Source organism: Drosophila obscura, unplaced genomic scaffold, assembly GCF_018151105.1.
Source record: "Drosophila obscura isolate BZ-5 IFL unplaced genomic scaffold, ASM1815110v1 contig_37, whole genome shotgun sequence".
NCBI classification, from domain to species: domain Eukaryota; kingdom Metazoa; phylum Arthropoda; class Insecta; order Diptera; family Drosophilidae; genus Drosophila; species Drosophila obscura.
Genome location: NW_024542825.1, coordinates 2,914,787 through 2,940,349, shown reverse-complemented (window position 1 = coordinate 2,940,349; position 25,563 = coordinate 2,914,787). Strand labels below are relative to the sequence as shown.

The 25,563-nt window shown below is 46.6% G+C and overlaps 5 protein-coding genes across 8 annotated transcripts; 4 read left to right on the top strand and 1 right to left on the bottom strand.

Moving 5' to 3' along the window:
* The first annotated feature begins 2,053 nt into the window (after window positions 1–2,053).
* Window positions 2,054–10,786, top strand: LOC111079696 (dual specificity protein phosphatase CDC14B). 2 transcript variants are annotated; one of them, XM_041594854.1, is made up of 7 exons: window positions 2,054–2,396; window positions 5,999–6,129; window positions 6,196–6,461; window positions 6,527–7,197; window positions 7,262–8,020; window positions 8,086–8,442; window positions 9,196–10,786. In XM_041594854.1, exons 2-7 carry the CDS (start codon window positions 6,072–6,074, stop codon window positions 10,400–10,402), a joined length of 3,318 nt encoding a protein of 1,105 aa, XP_041450788.1. In that variant the 5' UTR covers window positions 2,054–2,396; window positions 5,999–6,071; the 3' UTR covers window positions 10,403–10,786. The 2 variants fall into 2 exon arrangements, with proteins under 2 accessions (XP_041450788.1, XP_041450789.1); XM_041594855.1 differs by having other exon boundaries at window positions 2,059–2,396; window positions 9,873–9,986.
* LOC111079695 lies at window positions 10,709–12,244 on the bottom strand. The gene is made up of 2 exons (XM_022374958.2): window positions 11,883–12,244; window positions 10,709–11,771 (listed from the first exon to the last, which is right to left on the bottom strand). The coding sequence occupies exons 1-2, from the start codon at window positions 12,025–12,027 to the stop codon at window positions 10,960–10,962; spliced, it is 957 nt and encodes a 318-aa protein (XP_022230650.2). The 5' UTR covers window positions 12,028–12,244; the 3' UTR covers window positions 10,709–10,959.
* Window positions 12,245–12,605: 361 nt separating this feature from the next.
* Window positions 12,606–15,408, top strand: LOC111079693 (homocysteine-responsive endoplasmic reticulum-resident ubiquitin-like domain member 2 protein). Its single transcript, XM_022374955.2, has 4 exons — window positions 12,606–13,233; window positions 13,584–14,044; window positions 14,113–14,439; window positions 14,504–15,408. Exons 1-4 carry the CDS (start codon window positions 12,994–12,996, stop codon window positions 14,949–14,951), a joined length of 1,476 nt encoding a protein of 491 aa, XP_022230647.2. The 5' UTR covers window positions 12,606–12,993; the 3' UTR covers window positions 14,952–15,408.
* A 312-nt stretch (window positions 15,409–15,720) lies between these two features.
* On the top strand, window positions 15,721–20,228 carry LOC111079692 (alpha-aminoadipic semialdehyde synthase, mitochondrial). Its single transcript, XM_022374954.2, has 8 exons — window positions 15,721–15,890; window positions 15,973–16,116; window positions 16,974–17,150; window positions 17,215–17,593; window positions 17,652–18,226; window positions 18,306–19,461; window positions 19,528–19,704; window positions 19,772–20,228. The coding sequence occupies exons 1-8, from the start codon at window positions 15,831–15,833 to the stop codon at window positions 19,888–19,890; spliced, it is 2,787 nt and encodes a 928-aa protein (XP_022230646.2). The 5' UTR covers window positions 15,721–15,830; the 3' UTR covers window positions 19,891–20,228.
* A 1,517-nt stretch (window positions 20,229–21,745) lies between these two features.
* On the top strand, window positions 21,746–25,511 carry LOC111079694 (ethanolaminephosphotransferase 1). Of its 3 annotated transcripts, none has more exons than XM_041594853.1 (10): window positions 21,746–22,178; window positions 22,376–22,472; window positions 23,097–23,165; window positions 23,233–23,422; window positions 23,494–23,750; window positions 23,835–23,989; window positions 24,052–24,232; window positions 24,302–24,511; window positions 24,577–24,618; window positions 25,265–25,511. In XM_041594853.1, the coding sequence occupies exons 2-10, from the start codon at window positions 22,413–22,415 to the stop codon at window positions 25,370–25,372; spliced, it is 1,272 nt and encodes a 423-aa protein (XP_041450787.1). In that variant the 5' UTR covers window positions 21,746–22,178; window positions 22,376–22,412; the 3' UTR covers window positions 25,373–25,511. The 3 variants fall into 3 exon arrangements, with proteins under 3 accessions (XP_041450787.1, XP_022230649.2, XP_041450785.1); XM_022374957.2 differs by having other exon boundaries at window positions 22,323–22,472; XM_041594851.1 differs by having other exon boundaries at window positions 21,746–22,472.
* The last annotated feature ends 52 nt before the right edge of the window (window positions 25,512–25,563 follow it).

Below are 25,563 nucleotides of genomic sequence, written 5' to 3'. Positions count from 1 at the left end.
AATATTTTTTAAAATGTTTTTGCAGGTATCCCTTATGTATCTCCAGTGCTCACTTCTAAATTTATCACCGTCTATCCCCACCGTCGCCAACGCCAATACCTTCCATAAATCAGTAAACCCTGTAAACCTGTTTTTTTTCAGATTTTAAATTTATTTCGTACCGCTTCAATTTTGTAGAGTGTAGACGTTGTGGATTCGGTCAATTTGTTTTTTCTTCAGTTTTTATTGTGTAGGTTTATTGTAACAATTATCACAGACAATACAGTACAATTACTGAACGTACTGTTACTGTTGATTAGCAATTAGCAAGACCAAAATTCAATTTTTATATCTCAAAGTAATTTTAATTAAACTTATTTTTACTCTATTTTAATTAAAGTAGCATATAACTTGGATAAAATTGGCATTTAAATATGATGGTTCCGGTTCCCGATTTCCCGTTCGCTTTTATCTAGTTCCAGGCCTAGGCCCGCCTGGACATGCTCTTCCTCTGCAATCAAACTAAAAATTGACCTAAGCCGGTCTTGAAGAAGATGCCCCCAAGCCTTCAATCGGTTGTTGCTATTTGCTATTGTTACGTAGCTGGCATGCTTTAAAATCCGGCGGAGCAACCTGTTGATTTGTTGCAGCTCAACTATATACGTGGATTGTACGTATTCCGGTAAATTTTTTACCATCTCCTTTACATAGAATTCCTCCGAGGAATTCTTTAAGTACACTTTTGAGTATACTTTATGTAAAAGCTGCTCCATACGGTCATGACCGGCCCTAATGTGGTCTTCAAAATGTCTATAGTCCCAGAGTACTGGGTGCCAGAAATTAGAGGCGGCCATCGCTTTCTCATTGCTGAGAATCGCATCCGAAATTACGGCCATTAGAAGGTGTTGTTTTCCTTTTACCTCGATTTCTTTCAGCACTTGCATAACATTCAACTCGATTTTTGCCACATTGTTTTGGGTTTTCTAGCAACGCTGTTATAATAAATATAAATTTAATATGAATATGATTCGATTTGGTTAACAACGTACCAGTCTCATTTGAAGAAATTCAAATAACTCTCCATAAGCGGTTTGAGCGGCAACGACCTGCATTTTCCATATAATTTTCTAAAGGAAAAATTTAATTATTACTCAATATAGAATATGGAATATCAGAATACTTTCATTGATTTTGAGAAAATGAAGCTCATCGAAGTGTATATAGAAAGGAGTCGTCATTTTGCGAATGTTGTCGAGCATGCTGAGTTTCCCTTTTAAATCTTCCGTTAATTTGAATAAATCTTTTTAATTTATTTAAGTCAAATTTATTTTAAATTTATTTCGTAGCGCTTCGATTTTGTAGTGTGTAGACCAGGGATGCCCAAAATCAGCTTACGGTAGAGCACTCACCAATATTCCCAAACAAAAACACAAATACGATTAACGGAACAGTGCAAACTCGAAGAAAAGCAACAACAAAATCATAACAAAATGGCGGTAACACCAATCAGAGAAGAGACAAAATCGGTTTTCGCTGGACGGATCGCATACACACAAAGTTGTTTGCATGTGTTAGGCTTTCGGTATGCTGGTACACAGCACAAACTGTGAATCCTAAAAGGAAGTGCAAGTTTTCATTTGACTCATTTTAAATTTAACGGCCCCCTCACCGTTCGGTTCCTAACGAAAATATCGATATAACCTTTGTGCAATACATCGCACCATCGATAAGAGCAGAGCAGTGCTGGTCACTTTCTAAAATAAAAATAGCTAAATTTCACAAATGTCAAATTTTGTGAAGACATTTTTTTATTGATTCATAGTATTTCCATTAAGTTTTCTTATTCGACATAATCAGACTACAATAAACCAAACATGGCTATATATATTTTTAGACTGCCAGCAATTTTCAAGATGTGTACACCAATCGAACCTAAAAAAAGCCAAAACTAGCTGTAGAATAGCTGAATTGGCAACACTGGAGAGGAGAGCGAACGCAATGACCAAGTGGGGGCAGAGAGAGAGAGCACGAAAAAGCGCCAACGCTGCAATGTAATTTTCAGTTTACTTTTGTTTTGGAGCTCTCCCGAGCAGCAGTTGATAAATTTTCTTTGGATCCCGTGCGCTCCATTTTGACCGTGCGCTGCCGTGTTCGTTACGATATTTGAAAAATAGAAAACAGAATCAAAGTGCGAAAAGCTCGCATTGAGAATGTTGTTAAATAGAAATTACAGATAAAATTCCTAATGTCTAATTTTCGTTGACAAATTTACAGTTTTAAATAGAAAATAACCCAAAAAAATTAGCATCTCTCCAAAATTAAGTGTTATGTTGTGTGGAGTGTGGAGCTGCTGCTGCTCTCATCCAGATCCTGTGCATATCCATACATAGCCGTTCCGAAAAGCTAATAACAGTTTGGTGAGTCTGCCTCCCCTCCCCCGTACTACGTTCCAATTAGAAACTGTGTAACTGTAACAACCCCTGCCACCCATTCCCAGATAGAACCACGAAAATAGTCCAGAAATGTTTCTGTTCCCCAAAAAATTGATTACGCAGTACTACACATCCCATCCAAGTCTTCATCAACCGCCGCCAGTTCGGGTTTCTTTTTCAGTTTTGTGTTGTGTTGGATTTTAGTAGAAAAATGCGTTGGTTGCTTTTATTAATACAACATACACACACGCACACATACCCAACGAGAGAGGGAGAGAGAAAAAGAGTGTCATAAAAGCCGCAGAAGCACAAGTGTAAATGAGAGGGCGGTTGGAGCACGGAGAGCCGGAGAGAGCGGCTAAACCAGCTTTTCAGAGAGAAAGAGCATGCGCAGATGTGGGCATGAGCGGCAAATGGTCGTGTTGTTTTTATACCCATTACTCAGAATGTACAAACGTAAATTGTGTTTAGGGCAGTTTATGTTTCAGCCGTGTATCAGCCATCCACGATTTTATTTGGTCAAAGCCATTCGTCGTATGATCTTCGATTGTCTTGAAGAAAATAACAGCTAAAAAATTTACGTGTTTCAGTCCATTAAACTGTACTAAAATAAGATCCAGTAGAACCTGTAGGACATTTCGTACAGGGTATTTCTTTGTCGAATCACTCGACTAAATCGTTCTCTCTAGCTGCTTAGTGGGCGGGTGAGGTTAAGGTAGGGGGGCCTACTGCAGGTGAATGCTGTTGCCGTTGTAATGTGGATTTGTTGTGGTATGTGCGCGCGGCAAAAATCTCTGGCCTGGCCTGGCATGGCACCGCGTCCATATTCCCCAACGGAAAACTAACTTTGAAAACGTACATATAGCATCGCATCCAATCACCATTGCATTGACGTTGCTTTTAGTTTTGCTCGATTTTCTCTGTCGTTGCTATTGTCATTCTTGGCTATTTGCGCCAGGCCTGGGTCGGGCTGTGGGTGACGTCACACACTGGCCCAAGCTATATTTAAAACTCGTTTCGACGCTTTTCAAATGGCCATTGTTTTCGGTATAGTCGCCAGAGCCTAGCCCAAGCTATATTCAAGCCGAAGGTAAGGCCACTAACAGACCAATGGAGCTGTCTCCAGTTGGCACCCAAACCAGATACAATTGTGAGCCTTTGTGCGTGAGCCAAGCGAAGATCGGTATTAAATTACCTTCTGTTTAATTTACCTTGGCCCAGCCCATCTCCCATTTCGAACTGTAAGAGGAGCGTTCTCCGTCCAGGGTCGCCTTTCTATCGCATTCCATACACTCTTTTATGTTTGTTTTTCCACTCGTCTTTTCAATGTTTAAACAAAACGGCGATAAGCAAGTTTAAGAGTGTGTGTGTGTGGTGTGTGTGTAGCTGATATGATTTCGATGTCGTCACGTGGGAGTTGTGTTTGGAGTTCTTTGCTGGAATTTTGTTCCTCCAACTCCACAGCAATGAATGGAAGAGAGAGAGAGAGAGAGATGGCGTAGCGTAAATTGCATTCTCCTTCTGATAGTGTCGTCAATTAGCTGATCGCTATATTTAGAAATGATCTTCGCTCCAGCCGGGGAGATAGAGAGAGAGTTGGAAATGTTTTTCGATTCAGCGCATTGAAAAGGAGCAGCGAGAGGGGGATAGAAAGAGTTCCAAATGATATTCGATTGAACAGTGAATGGAGTTGGGAAAGAGAGAGAGATAAGCACAAAGAGAGAAAGAGAGAGAGAGGTAGCTTGGACCTAAACATAGCACAAAAGCATAGAGAAAGAAAGCTTTGGATAGCATTGCATATCGATCGTTGCTCGTTGAATGAGAATTTACAGTTAGTCTTTGCCCCAGAGTACTGCACCCCATCGAGTACTGTAATAAGTACCTCAATATATGTACATATGTATGTACATGCTATGGTATGGATGGTTGTGCCCTATATATCTCAATATCTTCATCTATTTTCGCTTCCGTTATTCGCACGGCCCGCCCCAATGTCATGCGATATAAGTAGTACCTACCACCTTTGGCGCCCGGTTTGCCACCTATCTTTGGATCTGGGCTTAGTCGACATGCAAATGTGCCATAAAAAGCGCCCCGGCGTCTTGACTTTTCAACTTTAAAATCAGGAAAAGGAAGTGCATCGAATGGAGTGAGGAGCGCATCGTATTCCCCCGGCTTAGGTCCAAAAATTCTCTAAAGGCACGCCAACTGCTGCTTAGCTTTGCAAAAGGTTACAAATTTGCATAAAATCGAATATTTACATGTGTTTTTCCTATGGGTATGTGTGTGTGTGTGTGTTTGTGTGTAACAGTTCCGATGATGGGGTCAACATCGTAAACCTTTTGCTGCTGGGGCCACAGACCCATAAAATACATTTTCTTATGCAGATTAGTGTATTGTATAAAGAAACGCCCTCAGACCCACAGAAGAAAGGTAATCCCCTTTCGATAAGGAAATTCAAGAGATCTAAAAATTGAAGACAGATGGGTGTGGAATGTCTGGAAATTGTCTAGGAATAGTTGAATAAAGCAACTCCCCTTGAGCGTTTATATTTTTTAGATTCTCGCATCTATTTTCACCCATTTACATATACATACATTGTATTCTGGGATCCCCCGTGTAAGAGTGTTTCATATTCGGGGTTATAGGCCGTTACCAGCCATTGTTTATGGGATTTATGTTTATGCGGATGCCAGCAAAACTGACGACTCGATAGAATGACTAACTGACTGACTGACTAACGGTGGTAGGGCAAGGACTGAGTGCGGAGTGATGGCTATATGCATATGTATATCGATATGGAAGCCATCACCTACATACAATATACTATGACTACGACTAAAGGAAAAGTGGAGCAAATAAGGCAAAAGAATTGTGCCTTGGCTGGAATGGGGTGGGGGTGGTAGGCTAATGGGTATTGGTTAGGGGCAAGACCCACTCATAAAGTTGGTAAAAGTGACAAACAGAACACATGTTTCCACTCAATACATGCATACATACATATGTATACGAACACATGTAGATGTGTAGATGTTTGTATGTGGAACACCCTTTGCGGAAAACATCATTTATTTCCATCCAATTAAGGCAAAGTCAGGTCTCTCTCTCTCACTGTGCAGGCGGCCTCTGTGTGTTTGTGTGTTTATCTGTGTGTGGGCGCATTTGTTGCTAACAAACGAAAGAAAGAACAAAAGCTTATAGTAGAAATGTTATAACCAAGGGTTACGACCAAGTGATACCTTCCATCTACTGATTGGATTGATCGTGGAAAGAAACCCAAACTAAATGGTTATAATTCTTTTTGTTTTGCCTGAGATTCACAGCTGTCACATCCATACATTGATCTATTCACTTCTATAGGGTATTCAGCTAATAGTAGAAATCTGAAATTTGTTAATGAAAAATCGCATGCGGAAGCGTCAAACCAAAAGACCCTGTCTGTCTGTCTGTCTGTCTGTCTGTGTGTGGGCTTTCCAGAAGTGATTTAAGACACTTTGACGATAGTTTTACTGCTGCCGCTTTACTGTTGCTGCAGAGCCATTCCAAAAGTTTTGTAATAAAATGTAGATTCTTTTATATGGTTGCAGTCGCCAGGCAGCAGCCGTTGGTGTTGTCTACCGTTGCCGTGTCCGAGTCTGAGCCCGACCACCCGCGTCCGCTATGATGCTGGACGATGACAACTCAGATCTCTTGGTCTGTGCATCCGAAATGATGAAAGGTAAGTGAATAATTGAAACATACTGCAAGTCTCTACAGCAGCTAATACTTGTATTCGCCCCCTTAGATCGTTTGTATTTTGTGGCGTTCAAGAAGAACATTAAGCCCAAGAATACCGTCAACACGCATTACTTTAGCATCGACGAGGAGTACATCTATGAGAATTTTTACAGCGACTTTGGTCCCCTCAATATCTGCATGCTGTATCGCTACTGCATGAAGCTGAACACAAAGCTGAGTGCCAAGTGCCATGCCAACAGAAAGATTGTCCACTACACCTCCATGAATCCGGCCAAGCGGCTCAATGCGGCCTATCTGATTGGTTCGTATGCCGTAAGTATGGCTGAAGATCACCCAAAATGAGCCGAAAGTAATGTGCATTTTTTTTTTGATTATAGATAATCTACCTGAACAAGACGCCGCTGGAGGCCTATAGACCTCTGGTATCTGGCGAAATACCCGCCTATACGCGCTTCTGCGATGCCAGCTATGGACCCAGCAGTTTCAAGATCTCTCTGCTGGATTGCCTGAATGCCGTGCACAAGGGCCTGCAGGCGGGCTTCTTCAATTTCGATGACTTTGATGCCGAGGAGTACGAGTACTTTGAGCGCGTAGAAAACGGCGACTTCAATTGGATTGTACCCCAGAAGTTTATTGCCTTTTGTGGGCCCCATCAGAAGAGCAAAACCCTGCCCAATGGGTATCCGTGCCATGCACCCGAGCGGTATTTTTCATACTTTCGGGATAACCATGTGACGACCGTGATTCGATTGAATGCAAAGGTCTACCATGCCTCGTCGTTTGAGAATGCCGGCTTCGATCACAAGGATCTGTTCTTCATCGATGGCAGCACACCGAGCGATGCCATCATGAAGAAATTCCTCTCCATCTGTGAGACGACAAAGGGTGCCATTGCCGTGCACTGCAAGGCGGGATTGGGTCGCACGGGCAGCCTCATTGGAGCGTATATGATGAAGCACTATGGCTTCAGCGCTTTGGAGGCGATTGCCTGGCTAAGGCTGTGCCGCCCGGGCTCCGTGATAGGACATCAGCAGCAGTGGATGGAGGAGTATGTATACATGTAGCCAGCATCCCACCTAATCCCACTAATTCTCCCTTCATTCGCTTTACAGCAAACAAAGCTGGCTGTGGTCCGAGGGCGAACGTATGCGCCGTCGCAGTGGCATTCCCATGTTGCGGCACACGTATGGCATCTACAGCCTGGAGCTGAAAACCAAACTGACGGAGGCCTCGTCCGCCTCGAATCCCCTCGAGCAGGTGGATCTGCTGATGAGTCGCGTCAAGGGGATTTCCCAGCGCGTGGACACAATGCATCTGCATGATCAGGACACCGCGCTGGACTCGGCTGCCGATCAGACGGACGAGGAGATCAGCGAGCAGCGGCGACTCGAGCGTAACGAACGAGCGCTGTACCGCTGCAGCACGGATGATCCCAATTGCAATGGCAGCGACAACGACACGGACACGGCCAGCGCACCGGCCGAGGCCCCACCGCTGGTCTCCACCTACACAATGTCCACGCGACGCCGCAAGTCCCCGTCGGCGGCCAACAAACCCACAATGATTGCCAACTCCCTGAGGCGCCTGGTCAATCCGGTGGCCGTCAATCGCAATGCCCACAGCGTCAGCCCACAGACGACAACGCCGGGTGTTATCTATCCCACGGCGGAGGCCGCCAGCTGCACGGAGAAGAAGCTGCGGAAGCCCAGTGGCAATGTATTCGAAGCGGCACGCCATACCATCGCCTCGACGGTGCGCATGACGCAGACGGCACTGGAGAAGAAGCAGGCCCAGACGCAGGGCGACAAGCTCAATCAGATCAAAGCGCTGCGGCGGCACCATTCGCGTTCCGTAAATGTAAACAGCAACAGGTGAGTAGCACAGAACCCCTTGAACATGCCTAGAGATTAACGCCGCTGCAATCGTTCTGTTTCAGCGAGCTGGACTCGAATCTGAGGCATACGCGAGCCCGTTCCCAGCCCTTTCGGAACAACAACAACGGAGTGGCGACGACCCATGCGACGATACCCTCGAGGTGTTCAACGCAGACCACAACCTCACTGCTGCAAGGGACAGTGCCGACAGTGTCTGCGGCAGCGGCGGCCGTTGCCTTGGCCAATAATCTGAACAATAACAACAACAACAACAGCAATAGTACCATACCCCACAGCAGTACTCTAAGCCCATCCCTGAATAACCAGAATTATAATCAGAACAAAAACAACAATGATGGCACCACTAACAATCTCCTGCCCGGCAGTCGCACCCGCAGCCTGGCGATCTACAGCAAGAGGTAAGTGGTGGATCCCTCCCCTCCTCGCCAGAACTCGAAACTTTTTTCCCACTCGAAATGTACCCAAATAGAAGCCTTATTTTTGTTTGTTGGATTCGATTCACCCGTTTCTGCTTTAACCATTTTGTATTTCCCTTATTTCGTTGCCCCATCATTCCGTTTACCATTTCTTGAGTTGTATATATAGAGTGTATGTATCTTTAGAGGTATTTCCATTAATTTTCGAGCCCCTTCTCCCCCTTAATATAATTTGCACCAAATTTAACCAAACACTAACCTATCAGGAACTATCGATAATTATCGATTACTAAATTAAGCTATGTACATCCAGGAATAATCCAGGAACTATCACCGATCACTGATGAATTATCGTTGATCGATTACTAAATTTAGCTACTAACTTAGTTTAGAGAAAAATGAACAACATTTTGTATTTGGCATTGTCTGCAGTTTGTTTCAAACATTCCGTTTTGTGCATGCCCAAAATTACAACAACAAAAAAAAAACAAATAATTTATTTGCGCAAAAAATAAACTTTAAAAAAAACCAATCGAAATTGTATGTAAAGCTTGCGATTATTATTTTTGTTTATCGAATGTTTTGGCCTTGTTTTTCTGTTATTTTGGCTTATGTTTTTTTTTTTGTAGCATCCCCTGCTCTATATCCCTCCTCGGTATCCATACTCTGTATCTCTTTATCTGTATCTTTATCTCTTGTGCCGCCATACGCTCCTTATATATGCTCTCCAACCAGAATGGAATTGAAACACCTGCGCAAGGCGGAACAGCAGGAGCAGCCGGTGTCCACTGTAGGCAGCAGCGTCAAGCCACCACCGTATGCCACCATCAACGAGAGCAAGATCCCTGTGGTGATGATGAGTGGTGGTGCTGCCGGGGCCGGTGCCGCCGGTGCCGCTGGCAGCTCAGCCACCATTCCGCCCACGCGTGGCAGTGCCGCCCGCACCTCGCACCACCACATGACGCTCCGCGGTCGCTCGCGTATCCGCTATCAGCGTCCTGCGGCCGGAGAGCCTGCACCGGCGGCTGCACAGGCCCAGCCGTGTACGGTGGCTACAGCGCGCTACTATCGCGATGTGTCCGCCATACCCACCGCCATGTCATCGCTGGTTGCTTTGGGCAGTGCTAGTGCTTCCCATTCTGCTTCCACTTGTACAACTTCCACTGCTGGTTCTGGTTGCTATAATATAGCCACACGATCCTCATCCGCCACGCTCGATCTGAACTCGAATCCATTGCCAGCGGCCACACAAGGGACTGTGACTGGGACTGGCACTGGGGCTGGGGCCAAGTCCAAGCTATCCAACAACACGAACAACAACCTCAACAACAACTGCAATTTGAGTAATTCGCATTCTTCTGTTTCTCCTCCACCCAACCACAACCACAACCACCTCCCGACATCCTCTCCAGACACAGGCCGTCTTAGTGGGCGTGGCAGTGCCGAACTGGAGGCAATCATCGAGCACGTGGGAGCGAGACGGAACAAGCGATCCCTGAGCTCAACGCGCCTGGACAAGGACAAGTGCGACGAATACAACACGAAGCTACTGCGCAAGACGAGCATCGTAGCTGTGGCCGCCGCAGCAGCAGCAGCAGCAGCATCATCCGCATCCGCATCGAATGCCAACAACAATCACAGTGGAGGCAGCAGCAAATACAGCAGCAACAGTGGCACACCCACAACACCCAGCACTGGAGGCAGCTTCAAGCTGTCGCGTCGGGTGTTTGGTGAATCGGGTTCCTCGGCATCCACATCGGCCTCGAATTCGGGCATACCCACGCCAACGGCACCGCCATCAAGCACGCAGTGGCAACAGCAGCAACACCATGTGGTGCACCCCACACGTGTTGGTAGCCGCCTGTCCATCGATCGGGAACGCGAGCGCCAACAGCAGGAGCAGCAGCAGTCGTTGAAGCTGCGCAAGAAGATCAGCTACTGAGCAGGAGAAGAGTCCCTCTCGTCCATCCTGGTTGCCTTTGGTTTTACAGACATACAGTACATAATCCTTTGTTAAATAGTGAGAAATTAAACCTCCCAATGAGAGAAAGAGATTCCAAGTGCCAGAGTTTCGACCGCCGCTTGGTTACTCTTTTGCCTTAGCAATTCTTGTACAAAGTTAACGAATCGAAACATTTAATTCAATTTAGACCTCTTGATGTTTTATCACACACAAAAACCAAACCGAAACCAAACCCTTTTTTGGATTGTATTAACGAACGAAATTTATGTGCATTATTCAGACTCGTTTAGAGTGTAAATAGGATACAAGTTTATTTAGTTGTAAGCCACCCCCTATATACATAGCTATAATAAAAATGTTAATAATATAATAGATATATACATATATACTATATACTTTGGGCTCGTCTAGATGGTGCATATATAAGGGGTGTGAGGTTAAATGCTTTAATGGTAAGTTTTAAGGGGGGATTCAATCCCATCTACATTTGTGTCAATGTAAAGTTAAAGGTAAATTCGTCATAATGAAATTAACTTCTATTCAAGCATAATCTTGAAGTAATTTATCATATAGCTATGGATCCGGTCCTCAAAATCAAGAAAAACGCGATCAAAATCAACGTTTAGCTCAACTTTAACAATTGTCCGCTTGCTATTCGATGGCACTGTAGAGAATTCGGGTGTAATATTGAGAGCACTGAGAAGATCCATAAGCTGATCCTTTTCGTTCTCGTAGTCCTTGGAATTGATGACATCGAAGGCGGCCTTCTTCAGGTGCGGAAAGAAGTTCTTGTAGTAGTTGTGGGCATCGCACAGTTTGCGGCCCACGAATTCAGTGTTGCCCGAATCGGTGAGATCGCGGTAGGTGGTGAAAATCAGACGACGTTCGGCCTCTATGTCATTGGTGGTATCGAGAGGCGGTGCACCAGCCTGTTCCGAGGGCTTGGTGCTGACCACCTCCATGCCGGAAAGCTTGCCCAAATCAGCTGTGATGACCGACAGCATCTCGATGGCGGCACGCTGGCGGGCATCCTTCTTTTTGTCCGACTTGCCGTAACGCTTGATGGAGGCCACCGAGCAGCAGGCCACGAATTCGGGTGCGTCTGGAGTGCCGCTCTGCTGCACAATTTCGATGACCGGCAGTGGCATCTCATTGCGAACGCAGTAGTCGCGCAGCTCCTTGAGCATATCCCGATTTAGGTTCTTTAGCTCATCGTACATATCCGAACAGTTGCCAAGGCCATTTCCATTTGTATCCTCCGACAGATGCTCACTTAGGCCGGGTATTGTGCGCAACTTCTTCATAATATTTGCGGCTGCCAGGTGTTTGGAGTCGCGCTTTGAGCGACCTGTTGAAACGTGAAAAGGATGGAATCGGTGGTACATATGGCAGTAGTATATGGTATTATATATGGTATATGTATTTGCAATACGTCGAGAATGCAATTGAGTGCACTTACCATTTCCATAGGCTTCGATATCCATTAGTACGATTTTGCAAACGTATCCTCCGTCCTCGCCGTCGATATAGTCGTATTTCGGCACCGGGGTCTTGCTCTTGGCGCAGAATTCCTGCAAACTCGAAACGGCAGACTTTTTCTCCATCTCTTTACACGAAAAATTTGTCCGCTGACAAATTAAAATAAAAAATTTGTAGTTTAGGTATGAGCGATATTCGATAGGTTGGTATCGAAAATATTTTTAAAGTCACGAGTCACAGTTTCGGTAAAATCGTAGGAAATGAATGGATAGAAACTTGGAATTCAGTTGGTTGTAGCCGTTGAAAGGTAATCCAAAAGCCACCTCGGCAATGAAATAGTAAACGTACAATTTAATATGGATACACGTCAGCGTATGCCTAAAGCAGTTGGCAGCCCCGAAAAGTCAAGGCAACCCTGTCGTTGAATTTATTGTATTAACAAGTGTTGCTGCCAGAGATGAGCAGGAGTGAAACAGCAAAGTCACAGGATATGTATATTATTATTTTAACTGTGCAGCTAAGAAAAAAGCATACCTCAAAATGATGTTCGTTTAATTACCCCTAGTAAGCGTACAAGCAGCAGTTGTAAAATTATATATTTTAACCTGCAGTATTTGAAATTTGCCAGCAGGTGTAAGTTGTGACTTTAAAAATACTTGCGACAAGTAGCAGCCGAGTGAACATCCGTCATCTCCAATTTCAGGTCAGAATCAGAAACGAAGGCGAAAATTCCGACTCTCAGAGGCGCAGACGGACGGACGTTTATAACTTCGTTTCATAATCAATAATTTCTCTTGCTGAAAGCAGCACAACACGAAACGAAAACACAAAGCTTTTTCCATCACAAAGTACAGCATTTCAAACTATTTTCGGTCGTAAAACGAAAAGGGAGCTAAATCAAATGTAAAAGTTTGTCAAAACATACAAACGACAATTGTTCGTGTGTGTGCGCGAGCCCGAGCCCGAGATCTTGAGGAATTAGGAAGTGAACAACATTGGGGCCAGAGCAGCGACTGCAAAAACCGAAACGGAATCACAAGATCACACACAACCAGTAGAAAGTTTGTTCGTTTTGGGGTCAGGTCACAATTATGGACGACACTGCCGCCTCGCCCGCAGCGGCCACAGCAGCTGGCTGTGATGCTGCTCGTGACAAGACAACAAACGCTGGCGTAGCCGTTGCCGCCGCCGCAGCGGCCAGCAGCACCAGTGTGAGGCTTCTAATTAAGTCGTCCAATCAACAGTATGACGACATGAATGTCGACAGTGATCTCTCCTGGACGGTGCAGCGCCTGAAGAAGCAACTGTCCCTGGTGTATCCTGGCAAACCGGTAAGCGTACGCCCCCGTGCCCGTGCCCGTGCCCTTGCCCGTCCCCACATCAATTTCATTTGCTATTGTGTCATTGTTATCGTAGTTTACGTCAGCTGTGTCGTGTGGTGGTGGTGGCTTGCCCCCGCTATCTTATCGTGTTTTGTTTTCGGCTAGTACTCAAGTCGAGTCTGTGCAATTTGCGTCTTAGTTTAGTACCAAGTACACGTCAGTACACCCAGCGGCAGGCCAGAGTCATTGCCTTGCATCTGGCTGTAATTTATAGCATATGTCATGCCGCTTGCGTCATGCAGCGGCAGCGTATAAAAGTAAGACTTATAAAAATATTGTGTTTGCTTCTCTGCTTGCAGGACATCAACGATCAAAAGCTCATTTACTCTGGCAAACTGCTGGACGATGCCCAGAAGCTGTCGGAGGTTATACGCAGCTACAAAGACGTCTACCAGCAGCATCACATCTTTCACCTGGTCTGTGCCAACAAGCACTTTGCCAAGCCCCCGGCCATGCCCACGGCCGTGCCCAAGAACGCAACAGCTCCGCGCCAGGAGGCCAACGCCAACGAGCTTCGTCAGCGACATGCCACAAATCAGCAGCAGCCGCCACTGCAACTGCCCCAACAGCAGGCCAGTGCAGACAGTTTCCTGCAAGGTGACGAAAATCTCGCATTTAGAACCTGGTATACTCTCTGGCTGCGGCAGCAACAGACGGCCATCCATCCGGATCCGCATGTGGCCTACCAGCAGCAGGTCCTCATCTACAATGCCTGGATGAGTCAGGTCTATGACAGATACTTGCAGGATCTGATGCGTGGGTGAGTTGCAGGCATTTTGTGTGGCATCTCTGTGGCATTTTTAATCAACTTGCATTGCTTCTCGTTAGAGCGGAGTCACCGCCTGGGAATAGAGTACCAATGCTGCCGAATCTGCTGCCACAATGGGAACTGGAGGCCAGGCAGCGAGTCGCCGCCGCATCTGTACTTGCAGCTGGAGTCCAACTGAATCAGGCGCCTGCCGCACAGCCGGCAGCAGCGCCGGCACCAGCCAACAGACCAAACTTTCCCCACATCCAGGAGGAGCCCGAGAACCGAGACTGGCTCGACAGTTTCTTTAGCTTCACGCGCCTGGCCATTTTCGTGACTGTCTTGTACTTCAATTCGTCGCCGCTGCGTTGCCTCCTGGTGATGTTCATTGCCGGTGTGATTTACCTGTGAGTGCAAGCCACGCTTTAATGCTCGTAAAATGTATGCTAAAGTCTTGCATCTTCCTGTTAGATATCATATTGGTGTCCTGCGACGTCGTCGTGAGCGTAACAATAACAATATCAATCGCAACAATAATGCTGGCAATGCTGCTGCTGCCTTTGCTGCAGTGCAGCAGATTCAACGCATGATGGATGCCGTGGAGCGTGAGAACAACGATCCTCAGGCTGCGGTCGAGCCAGTGGCCGCTGGTCAGGATGCACCCGATGCTCCTGTCGCCGCTGCTGCTGCTGCTGCTGCAGCGGCTGATGCTGCTCCCGCTGATCCAGCTGCAGCTGCTCATGCCGCTGCTCCTGCCGCAGTACCGGCCAGTGCTGCTGGACCTGAAGAGGCGGCTGCCGTTTCAGCCGAAGCCGCTGCCGTGGAACCACCAAATGCCAATAACTCTGTGATTTCCGTTGTGCGCACCTTTGTCATTACGTTCTTCACCTCGCTGCTGCCCGAGGCACCGGCGCTGTAGAGGAATCTGTAAATCTACTATTACCATTCGCGGGCGCAGCCGCTTTCAGCCACCCCACCCCACCCCAGCCCACGCCCACGCCCCAACCTTCCCCCCCCCAACGTCATAATCAAAATGTTATAACTTCTTCCTTTGGCTTTTGGACTACCCGTCGGAAGAGGGTAGCCAAAGCAAACTTTGTTTTTCTAGCTGTAAGGATTAAGTATATATTTATTAAATTTCTTTGCGTGCGCGCTCCATGGCTGCTGCACGCTGCCTACCCAACGCCCCGCCCCGCCCCGCCCCCTTGTAGCCCTTAGACATTAGCTAATTAAGAGAAAAAAAATATACTGTTTTTGATGTGAATACGACAAGTACGAAAAGGAGAGCTGATCTGCTCTGGACGAGTGAGTGCCAGAGACGAAACTATGAAACCAAGATGCAATTACAAATAAAAAATTATGCTTTAACACTGAAACCAAACACCAAAATCTGCTCAATAATTATACTCTTAAATTCAATTTAAAACTCTCTTATCAGCCCGGAATGGAATGGAAAATTTTCAGCCAAAAAATTCGGAATTCGGAACGCTCTCTCCCCCTGCGGGTAAGTAGATTTCACTCTCTCTCTCTCTCTCTGCTAACGCATTAAACAATTTTGTGGTTTCTTTTAGCTGCGATGCGGAGATGCGACTGGAAAGCGGAGCTGAGAGCGGCTTATCGCTGGGCGGTTTATGGCTGGGGTCCGGCTGCTGATTAGGGGCTGGTCGCCGTCGTCTCGGGATTGCCTTTAGAACACCGCGAACACTCGGAGCAGACGGAGCGCATCCCATTCACACACACACAAAAAAAAAATAAACTGAAGAATATTTTGAATTCCGCATTCAAGTGCTGCCGTACCATGTGGCGAGTGATTCAACAGCGCGCAACAATCGCGCATCCGCTGATCAGACAGCGCCATGTAAGTTGATTGACCCTCCGGCCCAACAATGGCCGCCACCACCCCCCCCAATTATAACTGGGTATTCTTTTCATTCCTTCAGAGTCGTGTGATTGCCATACGACGCGAGGATCAGTCCGTGTGGGAGCGCCGGGCACCGTTTGGACCCACCCATGTACAGAAATTGGTCAAGCAGAATGTTAAGGTCATCGTACAGCCCTCCAATCGTCGCGCCTATCCCATGCAGGTGAGCCAGCAATGAGAAGCGAACAGATCCTGTTTGTAATTTTCCATGGAAACGCGCCAGACGCGCGAACCAGACCACCTGCCCTGCCCAAAAATCGTATCAGAAGTCAGGCCAGATAGATTAAACGAACGCATTATACAGTGTAGCAAACACGCCCCCCAACAGTGTCGCACCATAAATAAATCCGTTTTGATAAGCCACTCGCGTCCACAGAGCTCTAAATTTGGCAATTGCTGCCAGGCCTTGAGAAGAACCAGTGAACAAAAAAACAAAGGCAGCGAGGAGCAATCATCGCGGCTTATCACCACGAAGCGAAAGGTTTCTATGGAAAGTGTAGGCTATAGCTAGAAAAGATCTTAATGAATGATAGGAGCGATAAGCAAACGGAATTATTGAAGAGCAAACGTGAGGCAGGAGATGGAAGATTGCCGCGATTACTGCTACGAACTGGAGGCAGGCGGGCAATCTTTTGAGTATAATAACAATACTGTTTGTCGTTTGCAATTGAAAATATATAGCTGCAAGATTTATATGGACTGGCAGAGATAGTGAGCATACGAAGAAGAGCAGGAACTACTTTATTAATGGAAACTTGAAGGGTGTAAAAACAAGCGACACTTCCCTGATGGTTTCCAGGCCATAGCTAACAGAGTTCTACGATGAGAAGCTCTTGACCGTCAGCTAATTTCTATCTATTTGTACACTTGCTTTGGCCTCAAACATTTCCTTAAGTGATAGAGCAACTCCTTGAGATTTTAATATCAACCATATATCAGCTGCTCATTGCTCAAAAGATAAAAGATGCACAAAGATAAGATAAGCCAACAGAGATAATAATTGTTTTTTTCTTTCCCCAGGCATATATGCAGGCTGGAGCGCACATTCAGGAGGACATCAGCGAGGCTTCTGTTATATTTGGCGTCAAGCAAGTGCCCATCGATGCCTTGATACCGGGCAAGACCTACTGCTTTTTTTCGCACACCATCAAGGCACAGGAATTGAATATGCCACTGCTGGATGCCATCTTAGAGAAGGTTTGTGCACCACTTCCACTTCCAGCGCCAGCTTTAATAATTAGAACTTTTCTTTTACACGAAGAAAATCCGTCTGATCGATTACGAACGCATCATCGATGAGCGCGGCGCTCGTCAGGTGGCCTTTGGCAAATACGCTGGCGTTGCTGGCATGGTGAACATTCTGCATGGCATCGGGCTGCGGCTGCTGGCCCTGGGCCATCACACACCCTTCATGCACATTGGGCCCGCTCACAACTATCGCAACTCGTCGATGGCCCGCCAGGCCATACGCGACTGCGGCTATGAGATCTCGCTGGGCATGATGCCCAAGTCGATTGGGCCACTGACGTTTGTGTTCACCGGCTCCGGCAATGTCTCCCAGGGCGCCCAGGAGGTGTTCTCGGAGCTGCCCATTGAGTATGTGCCGCCAGAGATGATACGCAAGGTGGCCGAGCATGGAAGTGAGTGGAAATTTGTACAGAAATCGTGAGAGTTCCATTAATATTGTGTTACTTGCAGATCAAAACAAGCTGTATGGCTGCGAGGTGAGCCGTTCCGATCATTTGGAGCGTCGCGAGGGCGGTGGCTTCGATGCCAAGGAGTACGACGAGTATCCCGAACGCTATATATCCACATTGAGCACAAAAATCGCACCCTATGCCTCGGTCATAGTGAACGGCATCTACTGGGCGGTCGGAAGTCCCAAACTGATTAGCATACCAGATGCCAAGAATCTGCTGCGGCCCGCCAACACACCCTGGCTGCCGGTGAGCAAGGGCAGTCCGGCCCTGCCCCATCGCATGCTGGCCATTTGCGACATCTCTGCGGATCCGGGCGGCTCCATTGAGTTCATGAACGAGTGCACCACCATCGACACGCCCTTCTGCCTGTACGATGCGGACCGGAATAAGGATACGAAGAGCTTCAAGGGACCTGGCGTGCTGGTCTGTTCCATTGACAATATGCCCACGCAGCTGCCGCGCGAGTCAACGGATTTGTTTGGCGAACTGCTGGCACCCCATGTTCACGACATCATCAAGAGCGATGCCAAGAAGCCGCTGGCCGAGGAGCAGTTCTCCTACCCCATTCAATCGGTGAGTGCACTTATCAGCCTCTGTCCATCTGTGTTATCAGTTGTATAATACCCATCCCCCTCCCCACCCCCCCGCACAGGCGATAATCGCGAGCAACGGAGAGCTGACCGAGAGCTTTCAGTACATTCAGGAGCTGCGAGAGTCGCAGAGCAATCGCTCGCGTCACAAGGTGGAAGGCGGCTACGAGTCACAGAAGAAAGTGCTGGTGCTGGGCGCTGGCATGGTCTCAGCTCCGCTGGTGGAGTGGCTGCATCGCGAGAAGGATGTGAACATCACCGTCTGCTCGCAGGTGAAGGACGAGGCCGACCGGCTGGCCAATCAGTATGCGGGCGTGGACAGTGTCTATCTGGATGTCAACGAGAGCACGGGCCACCTGCAGGAGCTGTGCGGCAAGGCGGATGTGGTCGTCTCCCTGCTCCCCTACAGCCTGCATGGCATGGTCGCTCGCTACTGCGTCGCCGAGGGCACACACATGGTCACGGCCAGCTATCTGAACGACGAGATTTCGGCGCTGCACGAAGAGGCCAAGGCCAAGGGTGTCACCATCATGAATGAGGTGGGACTCGATCCGGGCATTGATCATCTGCTGGCACTGGAGTGCATTCACGAGGTGCAGGACAAGGGTGCCGTCGTCGAGTCGTTTGTTAGCTACTGTGGCGGTCTTCCCGCACCCGAGCACTCGAACAATGCGCTGCGCTACAAGTTTTCCTGGTCGCCGCGCGGAGTCCTGCTCAACACCCTTTCGGCGGCCAAGTATCTGAGTCGCGGCCAGATCGTGGAGATCTCGGGCGGCGGTGAGCTCATGTCCACGCCACGCAGTCTTGACTTTTTGCCCGGCTTTGCCCTGGAGGGCTTTCCCAATCGCGACTCCACCAAGTACGGCTCGCTGTATGGCCTGGGCAGGGATGTGCACACCCTGCTGCGCGGCACCATACGCTACAAAGGCTTCTCCGAGTCCATTAAGCCCATGCAGCTGCTGGGACTGATCGATCCGGAGCCACATTCCATGCTGCATCCCAGCGGGCCGGATGTGACGTGGCGCCAGCTTGTGATCCACCTGCTGGGCATGTCCGACTCCAGCATCTTCTACGAGAACCTCAAGCAGAAGCTGCACGAACGCATCGGCGATGTCGATTGCATTGAGAGCTTGGGTCTGCTGGAGGAGACGCCCGTTGTGAAGCTCAACACACCCCTGGACACGCTCAGTCACTATCTGTCCAAGCGATTGGCCTTTGGTGCGTATTTCTGGCCTGCATTTTCTGCCTACTTTTATCTAATTTCCAATGTTTTCCTTTTTGCAGAAAGGGAGGAGCGCGATCTGGTTGTTTTGCGGCACGAGGTGGGCATCCGCTGGCCCGATGGTCGTCGCGAGGAGCGTGGCATTAACTTTGTGGTCTATGGCCAGCCCCAGGGCCACTCTGCCATGGCCATGACGGTGGGCAAGCCCGCAGCAATAGCAGCCAAAATGATACTAGATGGTGAGTCTTTCAACATTCAGTAGACAGAATCCCCTACTAATTCTGGCAATTCCCTTTTTGCGCACAGGTGAGATCCAGGAACGCGGCGTCCTGCTGCCTTTCACCCCCGACATCTATCGTCCCATGCTGCAGCGTCTGCGCTCCGAGGGTCTGACTGCCACGGAGACCTCCAGATGGTTGAATTAGTCTAAAAACGAAACGAACCGAACCGAACCGTACTGCCGGGACTAGCATAACCCCTAGGCTTAAGTCTCTTTGAGTGCCTTTCATTCAATCATTCGGGCATAATTTGCTGTGTTGTTTTTATCGCTTAACTTTTGGTTGGTCGATAAGACATGTTAACGTTATCTTTGCACCTAAAATAAGTTTATGATTGGTGCTACTTGCGTGCACCAAAATCAACGTTCAAGTTGGTGTCGAACTTGTGAAATATGTTGGCCCTGCGCGAATTATTAATTGATTGGTGAATGTGGAATGATTTGAAAAGGAATGTGAAAAATTATAACGAAATTCTAAAATATTCAATTGGTTTTATTTGAGAAATTATTGCAGAAAGAAATTAAGCTAATTTCGATCCATTTTCAGATGTGGATTCCATTTATGCTATGGAAGTTCTATTCAAGCTACATATCAATGGATTGCTTTGCATTGGAAAACTTTATATCATTATGGAGATAATGAGCATGCGAGTATTATATTTTTAGTGGGTGGTTTTTGAAGCTTTTCAGATGTGGATTCCATTTATGCCTTCCAAGTTTTAGGGAGATACTTTCAATTCATTTAAAATAACAAAGAATATTTTTTCGGTTTTAGTTTTGACTAATAAATTGTACAAAAATAACTAGAGAATAATCTGGAGAATTGTAATCAAAATTTGGAGTATTTAATTTGTTTTTTTGTTTTTCTTTTAATGATACATCAGATTTAGGACAATGGAAAGCAATTTCCATGTTTTTTAGTGTGAAAGGTAAGATTATAGTTTTAAAATAATATTATTTTTCATTCATTAAGAACTTCATTCAATATTTTAGGTAAAAACTATTTTCACGTTAGGAATCTTTTAACATCTGTCCTTAATATATTTTCAGATATTGATTATACTATTTAAATGTTCAATAATAAGATAGGAAGGCTACTTACCCCTTTTCAACGAGCTAACTTATTTTTAACTCATAACAAATGATAGACAAAATGTTGGTCATGTGATTATGACCCATCACAAAGGGACATTTTTCTCTGATCATTGTGATGTTCCAATTACGTTTAATCTTGAAGTTTCAATTTCCGTTCGGCATCACCCCCATGGCAACCCGCTCCCCGGCACGGCACGCAGGGTTATCGCCTGAACTTGAACCAGTGGAGCAGTGGAAATGCTACAACCTACTGCTACATATACAATACGAAAATTTAACATGACATCGATTAAGAATCGATTCTATATTTAGTTCCAATGCCTGCACGAGCGCGAAAATTTGATGATGATTACAGGGCAGGGGTTTTCAGAGCCGGATCAGATCGGATCGGATGAGCATAGAGCACATGTGAGCCAATGATTACACTGGGACTGGACCCATGGGGATCCGAAACCGAAGCGTTTCGATCCGAATCCGAATCCGAGCCGACCCCGGTCATTAGCCATCGTTTATAATTGTAATAAACAACAGCCCATATGATGTGTGTGTGTGTGTACTCGGTATGTCCAAGATTGGGGGGGCTATCATCCATCGGGCCTCCGCCTGATAACCTCTGCAGGCGTCGCTGCCCCACTGCTGACCACAGTTCTGGGAGCGGGGGCGCAGGCTCTGTGGATTTTTACAAATTTCAATTCATATTCATTCAATGCAAATACCCACACACACACAACACAGAACACAACAACAACAAACTTGTCAACGCGATAGCAATGTGTGTAATGGGATTTGTATTTGTGTGTTTTTGTTTTTGTGGAACTTAAGCCAGCGCTGGCAGCACCGGCAGCGACGTCTACGCTGGCGTTGTGAATTAAGCGCTGGGAATTTGGGGCTGTGCTACGCTCCATTCGTCTTCAGTCTTGATAATACGACCGAGCGGGGCGTCCGGCCAGCCAGTCCAGCAGTTCACCAGCGTTATCGTTGTCGTTGTCCACCCGCGTCCCTGTATCCCACACACAATCCAATGTCTACGTCTACGTCTGCGTCCACTTTGCCTTCTTCGCTGCTTTACGCGATTTAAGTCTTACAGTTATTTTTGTTCACTCTATAATAACGGTTGTTTGCGTGTGCTGCGTGTGCGAAAGGGAGGAAGCGATTATTTAATTTACTAGCTAGAATTTACCCGCGTGTGAGAACGAACAGCAGTTGTGTGTGTCTGTGTGTGTGCGTGTGTGTGCAAGTGGAACCGCATCGAAATTCCAGATATTATACAATATGTCACCGTGGAGAATTGAAGTTTTGAGATTTTAGCGGAACACCATAACAGAGCAACCAGAAACAAAGGTCAAGCCCGATATCCGATAGCCGGAGTGGAGCGATTGCCTCTGTCTGGCCCGGCCTGGACTCTCACTCTCACTCTCTCTCTCACACCGAAGTCGATTTACCCGATCCAAGTTCAACGGTGCATTTGCATTCTCTCTTCTAAAGTTCTTTTCACGCTCTCTCTCTCTCGCTGTCGTCTCTCTTGAATCTGTTATCAGTAGTGCAGTAGCAACAACAAAAACAAAAATAGCAAAAATGGGTTGCACCGGCGGCTATTTGTCGGAGGCTCATTTGCGGGGCTTCGAGCGTTACAAGGTGAGTACTGGGGCACCGGGCTGCCCTACAATAATAAAAATCAATGTCCCGTCCCCTACCCATCTGTGCCCTAAAAGACACGACACGACAACCCCTTCCTCCACTACTCAATAGTTACCTAGTTGCTCCCATATGCACAGAGAGTGAATCAATTGTTATTAAATTATATATATAAAGCACAAGATGATTACAGCTGGACAATTCAATAGAATGCGTGTACCAGTTCCGGTTGCTTCTGCTTTTGCTTCTGCTTCTGCTTCTAGTACTTCAGCCTGCCGATTAGGCAACTGAGTGTGTGGAAATTGCCGTACTATCAAAAATCTATTATGAATTACTGGTGTAGTATACTGTCTGTGTGGGTCATCAATCTGGGGAGATAGGAAATAGACACAGACATAGGCTTAGGCTTAGGCAAACAAATGTTTCGCAAACGTTCTATAATAGTTGAAGGCATTGAACTGTCATCGAGCTGCTTCCTTCCATGGAGCTTGGAAAATAGATAGGGGAAAAGAGTGGAATTTGTACTTGTAAAGATTACAAGTACAGTGTGTTCTGAAAGACTTTATATACTCGTACAAGATGTAGTAATGCTCATCGAAAATTCACTTTCTTTTTGGCCCATAGTACAACTGCATAGACACTGGCTTTGTCAGCGTCTATATAATGCATCCATTCTGGAACTATTGTGTAAAGGTAAATAATATATATTTCAAACCCCCAAAAGAAACCTATCTAAGCAAACACTCTTCTATATGGAAAGTTCCTGCCCAAATGGCTGGCACCCAATCTGCTCACCTTTGTGGGCTTCCTCATGACTGTAGTGAACTTCATTCTGATCTCCTACTACGACTGGGACTTTAAGGCCGCCAATGACAAGACGATCGGCAATACAGTGCCCGCCTGGGTGTGGACTGTGGCAGCCATAAACATATTGATTTACTACAATTTGGGTGAGTATATTAAAGGGGGAGCATCCATCCTCCAGGATATGTCATTAATGGAGTGTGTTGCCCCCAAACAGATGGCATGGATGGCAAGCAGGCGCGTCGCACCGGCACTAGTGGACCCCTGGGCGAGCTGTTTGATCACGGACTGGACTCCTATTCCGCAGCACTGATACCCATATATATCTTCTCGCTATTCGGCACCCAAGATCTGCCGCCCATCCGCATGTTCTTTGTGATATGGAACGTCTTTCTCAATTTCTATTTAACGCATGTGGAAAAGTACAATACGGGCGTGATGTTTCTGCCCTGGGGCTATGACTTCACCATGTGGGTGAGTGGAGTGGAGTGGAGCATCTCCTTTGAGCATTTTGAATCCATTTTCATTGGGCAACCCAACCCTTTTCATTTCTTTCAGGGCGTGAGCGGAATGCTCTTTCTGGCCACTGTTTTTGGTCCGGGCATCTATCGTTTCAGCATGTACGGCATTACGATTGCGAATGTTTTTGAGTTTACGCTGATTGGATCCGGCATGGTTTCAAGTCATCCCATTATAGCCAGAAATATCTATCTGTAGGTGGCATCACTTAGACACCTTCTTTGCGCCAAGCAAATCCTTAATATTCCCTTTGTAGCTCGTACAAGAACAAGACTGGCAAGATGCGGCCCATGTGGGAGATGCTGCGCCCCTTCTTTGCCTTCGTCTGGCTGTTTGTGATCACCGTCATCTGGTCGTTCTGCTCACGTAATAATGTGATTAACCTGGAGCCACGCATTCTCTGGATACTCTATGGCACCATCTTCTCCAACATAGCCGTAAGAGCTGACAGAAAACAAAAACCTTCTGCAGGAAAGTTCAATAATGTTTTTTTTCTCTGTTTTTAGTGCCGTTTGATTGTGGCCCAAATGTCGGATACCCGTTGCGATGGCTTCAATGTGCTCATGTGGCCCCTGGCGGCCACTGTGGGTGTCTGCTGTTTTCCCTACTACGAGCAGGTGTTTGGACTGGATCTCACGGCAGATGGGGAGCGTTGGATAGTCCAGGGACTGACCATATTCGCTACCCTAGCCCACTGGCATTATGGCTATGGTGTGGTAAGTGTTATTTTAGTTGCGTTCCCTGATGCTCTATATTAACCCCCTTTTGGAAACCCTTACAGGTCTCTGAAATGTGCAATCACTTCCATATTCGATGCTTCAAAGTAAGACAATTTGGCAGCCAAATGGCAGATCCACAATCACAACAATCCCTGCAGAATAATAACAAAATCAAGGGCCATTGAAACTAAATTCGCTCACTAACCACACCACACCCAACAAAAAACCCAAAAACAACAATCATCAACGACAAAACGGGCCACAAAAATCAAGCAACCATCTTGTGATATATATAGATATTTAAATGGGGCAACTTTATATAACTTTATACCTCGCCATCGCCATCGCCCTCGCCTCGCCTCGGCCAAGGCCAAGTCCAAGTCCAAGTCTAGGTCTAAGTGGTTCAAATCCATACTCAAATTCTAAACACTTAACCGATACTCTATCTTCTCCTACTACTCATGCGGTGTGCATATAACGTGGTAAAGCTACTCTTATACCCTACTACAGAAATAATCCTAATCCTAGCTCTAAGCAGTTATCCAGCCAGTACTTAACTCTTTTGATAAGACTCCTAGGCTTAAGTGCATCCAAGCCGAGCCGAGATGGCAGCTCTAACCCGCATGTGCTATGAGTGATCCTCTAACCGCATGTTCCGATAAGTATTATGTGCCTGCAGGAAGTGCCTATTGCTAATGTAACGCTCTATTGACCGTACATCCTGCCTCCATCCTATTGTTATTTCTGTAGATCACAAAACAAGCGACTGTCAGCGCGGAGCAGGAACTGCACCAGGAGGAGCAGCAGGAGTCCAAAGCCATTGAGCCCACGGAAACGGAAAACGTTGAAGAAGTCTAATCCAACCTGTCGACTCGCTACACAATTTTTGCCTTTTGTGTGTTTTGTTTTCCTCAATTCTTAAGCAATGTTCAAAGTGTCTGTAGGTTAAGAAGTATGAAATGGCAATGAAAAATATAATTGTTAGTCGAAAAAGTGAGAGAGTTTGGAGATGATTTTGAGGGCTGCCATAGAACTCAGAAGAGTTAGGA

Coding starts and splice junctions, on each gene's coding strand:
- LOC111079693 (XM_022374955.2), top strand. CDS start 12,994: ATGGACGACACTGCCGCCTCGCCCGCAGCGGCCACAGCAGCTGGCTGT. Junction 13,234..13,583: donor TGGTGTATCCTGGCAAACCG/GTAAGCGTACGC, acceptor CTCTGCTTGCAG/GACATCAACGATCAAAAGCT. Junction 14,440..14,503: donor ATTGCCGGTGTGATTTACCT/GTGAGTGCAAGC, acceptor TCTTCCTGTTAG/ATATCATATTGGTGTCCTGC.
- LOC111079696 (XM_041594854.1), top strand. CDS start 6,072: ATGATGCTGGACGATGACAACTCAGATCTCTTGGTCTGTGCATCCGAA. Junction 6,462..6,526: donor ATCTGATTGGTTCGTATGCC/GTAAGTATGGCT, acceptor TTTTGATTATAG/ATAATCTACCTGAACAAGAC. Junction 7,198..7,261: donor CAGCAGCAGTGGATGGAGGA/GTATGTATACAT, acceptor TTCGCTTTACAG/CAAACAAAGCTGGCTGTGGT.
- LOC111079695 (XM_022374958.2), bottom strand. CDS start 12,027: ATGGAGAAAAAGTCTGCCGTTTCGAGTTTGCAGGAATTCTGCGCCAAG. Junction 11,772..11,882: donor TATCGAAGCCTATGGAAATG/GTAAGTGCACTC, acceptor ACGTTTCAACAG/GTCGCTCAAAGCGCGACTCC.
- LOC111079694 (XM_041594853.1), top strand. CDS start 22,413: ATGGGTTGCACCGGCGGCTATTTGTCGGAGGCTCATTTGCGGGGCTTC. Junction 23,423..23,493: donor ATTGATTTACTACAATTTGG/GTGAGTATATTA, acceptor GCCCCCAAACAG/ATGGCATGGATGGCAAGCAG. Junction 24,619..25,264: donor TCCATATTCGATGCTTCAAA/GTAAGACAATTT, acceptor TTATTTCTGTAG/ATCACAAAACAAGCGACTGT.
- LOC111079692 (XM_022374954.2), top strand. CDS start 15,831: ATGTGGCGAGTGATTCAACAGCGCGCAACAATCGCGCATCCGCTGATC. Junction 18,227..18,305: donor TCTCCTACCCCATTCAATCG/GTGAGTGCACTT, acceptor CCCCCCGCACAG/GCGATAATCGCGAGCAACGG. Junction 19,705..19,771: donor AGCCAAAATGATACTAGATG/GTGAGTCTTTCA, acceptor TTTTGCGCACAG/GTGAGATCCAGGAACGCGGC.